At 39.6% G+C, this 6000-nt stretch overlaps 1 protein-coding gene across 1 annotated transcript in view; it reads left to right on the forward strand.

The window, feature by feature from the left end:
• Positions 1-2482: 2482 nt before the first annotated feature.
• The window catches only part of LOC107150787 (keratin-associated protein 3-2), a 9982-nt gene continuing 6464 nt past the window's right edge, over positions 2483-6000 (forward strand). Inside the window, exon 1 of the mRNA XM_015495907.2 lies at positions 2483-3183. Within this exon, the coding sequence (XP_015351393.1) occupies positions 2567-2863 (297 nt within the window). The 5' untranslated portion in view covers positions 2483-2566 and the 3' untranslated portion in view covers positions 2864-3183. The remainder of the gene's footprint in view (positions 3184-6000) is intronic.

Here is a 6000-nt window from a genome sequence, read left to right on the forward strand (position 1 = left end):
TATAAATTCCATGGGGATAATGTTTATTTTGTTCATTCTTGAATTGCCAGCATTTATCACAGGACCTGGTACATGGTAATCACTCAATAAATGCTTATTGAATTAATTTTCAAATAGTGAGTGAAATATTTATCAGTCCTGAGTAATAGGGTATGCAACTTGGCAGATATCCATGCAAAAATAAATTGGGGAAGTCTTGGGCCACCAGGAGAAGTCACGAATCTTCTCTTTCAAGTAAAGCCATAGGGAAGTTTTTCAAATTTTTTTCGATTCATTAATTTATATGCTAACCACTTTCTTTTCTTGTAGGCATGAATATTAATTGATTCATTTAGTTGATGTGCATTTTTTAGGTTAATGTTTCTTATTTCCTATAAGACTGTTCTCTTTGTTTTGGGGTTTCTGTTTGGTTAGTTTGGTTGTTTTGTTTTTGTAGTACTGGGGATTAAACCCAGGGCTGTTCTTTAGCTCTTTTTTTTTTTTCTCTTCTTCTTTTGACTGTTCCTTTCATCTTTACTTTGCCTTGAATTTGATCTGCAACTGACTTCATTGATGGTGATAATTTATTTTTTGTATTATGCTTTATGGTTATCCATGGACTTTAACCCTTTTTATCTCATGTGAACCTCACAATAATCTTCTAAGTCGAGGAATATAGCTATTATTGCTATTATTTTGCAGAGGGGGGGAAAAAGGAGATGAGCCTTTAAAAAGTGAAATACTTGCCATAACAAGATGCGGGGAGAGGACCAGTAGCACTAGGACCAGCGAAGAGGTCTTGTGGCTCCTAAAGCAGTCCTCTTGGGTCTATGGCTCCAATTGCAAAACATACAGACATGCTCACCTTTAGACCCTCACAGGTAGACCTAAAGGAGGAGACAGGAAGAATGGAGAAGAACCATGGCTGGGAGGGCAAGTGAGTCCAAGCTGAGTGGAAATGGTTTGCGATGTCAGGGTAATACTATCCAGGAGCTCATGCTCGCTCTTAAACACTGAATTATGACTAAAGTCTAAATAATGCACTGGCGCTAAAATCCAGGTCTTTCTTCTATAGCTACCTGTGATCTGGGGAGAAAAATGCATTACATTGGAGAAAAAAAGAAAATGAAAATCAAATGTCAACCTATTAATCTAGCTCAGGCCCATAAGTTTGCTTTCCCTTCATCTCAATTTTACTTGAGTGTTAGCATTGTGGTCTTAAGTTATTCTTTCACTTAGTGTACATAGACATAAGCCAAAAATTCAATTTCCCCTCAAGGCAATTCAGTCCTCCATAGAAAGTTAAATGACCTTATGAAGGGTGTTTGAACTTACCTAGGTATGAAAAAAAAATACAAATACAATGATGGAATTTCATTTTTTACCCATACATTGACAAATACTTTAAAAATATTAAAGATATAGGGAAACAATATTCTCAAACACAGGTGATGGGAAAAGATAAATAGGAAAGAACAGATTTTCAGAGCCATGGTGGAGAGTAGAATGGCAATGACTATCAGGAGTTGGTCTTTAAAATAGTGTGAATTAACATTTGCCCCTAGAGTTCTGCCTAGTAATTGTATCTGTTTCTGAAATAATCAGAAATGTACACAAAGATTTATATACCTGGTCATTCTCTATTGCCACAATTATCAGAGAGAAGACTTGAAAATAACCTAAGGGTTTAATAAAATGAAATTCTTAAGAAATTTACAATGATATGATGAATATCAGGAAGTATTAAAAGTAACATCAAATATACATGTAAATAGAAAATATTAAAAATATACATGTTTACATGTATATTTTCCATACAATATGCTTCCAGTAATGTAATAAAAGGATAAATACACATAAACAAAAATGATCTGCTTCATATATGTGTATGAAACATTAACAGGTAATTTCTCCTGATGATAAGATTGTGGATGAGCTGTTATCTTTATTGTTTATTTATGTTTTCCAAATTTTGATATGATATAATATTTTATGGTTAAAAAAACTAAAATGATGAGTATTTTTTTTAAGTTTTCTCATATTTCTCAGTAACCTATCTCTCCATGTTAAGACAATTTTGATCTCCAAAGCCTCAAAGGTAAAAGAAGGTGACTAAAATTAAGTTTATCTCTTTAAAACAATAATTCTTCATTAAATCAGTTGATACTGATAAAGGTACAGAAAATAAAAACTTAATAGCAGCACAGAAAAAAACACACATGCTGCAGATTATGATCATGCCATGTCCCCAGCAGGCGGGTGTTGGAATTATAGTACTGAAGCATCTGGTGAGACCTCATAAAGCTGTGTTCGAGTGACAAATAGCAAGAGTAATCAGTTCATATTTAGCAATGAACTCAAATAAAAGTTAATTAAGACAATAAGGACTCTTTACAGGCATTTAAATGTCAAACCAATTACTAGATAATGGGAACACTAACATAAGCAAGAATCAGGAAAGAAGCCTTCCTATTGGACCCACACCCTCTGGGAAGGGTATATAAGAGCCTCAAAGTGAGAGGAGACATTTGAACCTCAGAAACCTCACCTTCCTAAGAGACCCAAGGCACACCTGACCCCCAACGCCATGTCCTGCTGTATTGCCCGCTGCTGCAGCATCCCCACCGGCCCTGCCACCACCATCTGCTCCTCAGACAAGTCCTGCCGCTGTGGAGTCTGCCTGCCCAGCACCTGCCCCCACACCATCTGGCAACTGGAGCCAACCTGCTGTGACAACTGCCCCCCACCCTGCCACATCCCTCAGCCCTGTGTGCCCACCTGCTTCCTTCTCAACTCCTCCTATCCCACCCCAGACCTGGAGACCATCAACCTCACCACCTACACTCAGCCCAGCTGTGACCCCTGCGTCCCAAGATGCTGCTGACCGGTGTCTGCTTTACTCAGTGCCTGTCATTCAGAGAGTCAACCTAGAAGCTCTAGCATTCACCTGTCTCAGCACCTGCAACTAGCTCACTCTGCTTTAAAAACTGGAACGGGGCTGGCACGATCACTGATGACACTGCCACCCCATCACCACCACCAAAAAAAAAAAAGTCAAGGGACTTTCAATAAACATGTAGCTACGATCCGGAGCCAAGGGCAGTGTGAATAGGTGGAAGCCTATAGCTTCCCAAAGTTGTGTGATTCCTCCATATTGAAGTGTACCTTTCTTTGGGTGTTTGGGAATTCTGTTTCCAGTCTTGGGTGGTGTCTTTCTGTAAATTGAAGGACTCCCTCATGATCATGCTAATAAATTTTTTGTCTCTCGCATAGCACAAATGTCTACAGTTACTTTTGTTTGTTTCTGTGAACTTATTAAATGTGTTCCCCAACTCCCAGTGTTGGCATTTGAAGAAAAACTGGGAACATCAGTAAAACTCAAAATGGTGGTAGTACGGACATACTTCATGCTTTTGTTGTCCTTTCTATTTTAAGAAAACTAAAGATGCATCTAAGATGGTCTGGTTGATGAGCATACTTTAGAGTATACTTTTCTTGACTTGTCCTCTCTCCCCCCAAAAAATGTTTTACAATAGGTTGGGAAAGACTAAACATGACCTGGTGACCAATTATGACAAACCAAATCAACTAATCCAGGTGACTTGATGTAATTATGAGAAAATATTCACAATATGGCCACGTTATTCATTCAACTCACATTTATCAAATATCTCTCATGTATCCTGTGCTTAATTGTCCCTGCCAAAAATGAGCTCACTATCGAGCAGGTTTGCAGGATACACCATGACCATTTATTCCTTCACACAGTTTACAATTATTTATTAACTGTCTGTTGCTGTATTATAATGAAAAGTTTGGTGTTCTGTCTAGCAGTTGCATTAGTAAAGTGCTGTGGGACCACATAGTTGAGAACAATCAAGACTGCTGCCATGGAGAGAAAGGGGAAGGACACAGTCAAGGGCAAATTGATGTGAAGCTGTGTTCAAAAAATTTTGGAGAAGAGGGTATCAAAGAGAGACTAGATAATGGGGTTATGTCACCACCTAAGCCTGGAGCAGAGAAAGAAGAAAGAATTCAAAAGGGAACACTGAGCTCTCTGCTCCAGATAAGTCAAGTTTGATAAGTACATCTAATCTAGATGGAGTTTGGACAGCTGTTGTGAGGAGGAAGATGTCTGTTGGTAGGTGCAGAAGTCTGTGTAAAAGGTCTTGTGCAGAGGACTGAGTTGCATGTGTGCAGGATGAAATTCCATGTGCATAGCAGAGAGCTGCTGCTATGGATTAGAAACTGAATGGAGATACCAGAGGTCATTTTCTATTAATAAACATTGAATTTCCAGCCTAACTAGAATGGGAAAAGCTCTCCAAGTACCTCAAGCATCAACTGATGTTCCAGAAGGAACACACCAAAAGAATAGGATGACTATCTTGAATAAGGAACACACCAAATCACACCCACCTAAGTCTAATTAACACCAAACCTGAGAGGATCTCGGTGTCTGTTTGTTTGTTGTGTACCAGAGATTGAACCCAGGGACACTTAATCATGAGCCATATCCCCATCCCTATTTATATTTTATTTTGAGACAGGGTCTTGCTAAGCTGCTAAGGCTGGCCTCCAACTTGGGATCCCCCTGCCTTAGCATCCAGAGCCACTGGGATTAGAGATGTAGCTCTTGTGCTTGGTCTCAGTGTAGTTTTGATTTGCATTTCCCTGATTGCTAGAGATATTGAACTTTCTTTTCCATATAATTGTTGGCCATTGTACTTCTCCTTTTGAGAAGTGTCTGTAGAGGTCATTTGCCCATTAATTGGTTGGGTTATTTTTGTTGTTGTTGTTGTTTGCTTGTTTTTGTTTTTGGTGTTGTGATTTTAGAATTCTTTATGTATTCTGGAGATTAATTCTTTCTTGGAAAAGTCACTGGCTAACATTTTCTCCCATTCTGTAGGTTTTCTCTTCATCCTAACGTTTCCTTTGTTGTGCAGAAGCTTTTTAATTTGATCCTGTCCCATTGATTCTGTCCTGAGCTATAGGAGCGTAATGCCAGATTTGAGGGACCCCAATAGACCTCCAGGAGCCGAATCGATGCAATCACACAAGAGTCTTTATTGCAAGCTCGAGCCTGGACTCACAACCGTTTCCGACACAGCAGTCCCAGGGAATGAGTCCCGGTCCTTTGTTCAGTGAGATTTTATAGGTTTTGGGGGGATACTCTATGCGTCACAACATCACACAGCAAATCATTCCATACCGTGGGAAAATCAAACAACAACTCTTAACATTGATTAGCACATTCACTGGCGGGAACAAGTTGGGTAGGGATGATTGATTAGTACAAGAGGGGGGATTCCTTTGAACTGATTGGTTTAGGCCACGAGGGGTGTTGGTGCTAAACTACATGGTTTCCCAACATCTTATCAACCACCATAAACTACTGTGGGGGTCATCTGGCATCCCAGGTATTTTCCCTGTCTCGTGCTGATTGGTGGTTGCTAGGGGGTTGCTATGGGTCCTCACCTAGCCTGACTGAGTCAGGGACACCTGGCCCCACAGATCTCTCCTGTTATTTGTAGATAAACAACTCAGCAGGGTGGGTATGTACCTAGGAGTGCTCTGTGGGTTTTTCCAAGGACAAGGGTCACACCCCCTTCCTTAGGACAGGCTTTGCTCTGAGGTAGAAGCTGGTTTCTCAAAAATGGAGTCACATCAGTTTCTCAGGAGTCCTGTTGAGGAAGCCCTGGCCTGCCCCCACCCGTTGGAATGTTTTCCTCTGTTTCATTCTAGCAGTTGCAAAGTTCTTGATCTTATTCTTAGGTCTTTGATCCATTTTGAGTTGACTTTTTTTTTTTCAGGGTAAAAGATGAGGACCTAGTTTTATTCTTCTCTCTATGGCTATCAGTCTACCCTGCACCATTTGTTAAAAAGACTGACCAAAGTACATTTTTGGTACCTTTTGTGGACAGTGTTTTTTTGTCCTACACCAATTTTCCTTGTCCTCTACTGTCGGTTTCTGTGGCAAAAAAAAAAAAAAAAAAAAAAAAAAAAAAAAAAAAAAAAAAA

This window comes from Marmota marmota, unplaced genomic scaffold (genome assembly GCF_001458135.2).
Source record: "Marmota marmota marmota unplaced genomic scaffold, marMar, whole genome shotgun sequence".
Taxonomy (NCBI): domain Eukaryota; kingdom Metazoa; phylum Chordata; class Mammalia; order Rodentia; family Sciuridae; genus Marmota; species Marmota marmota.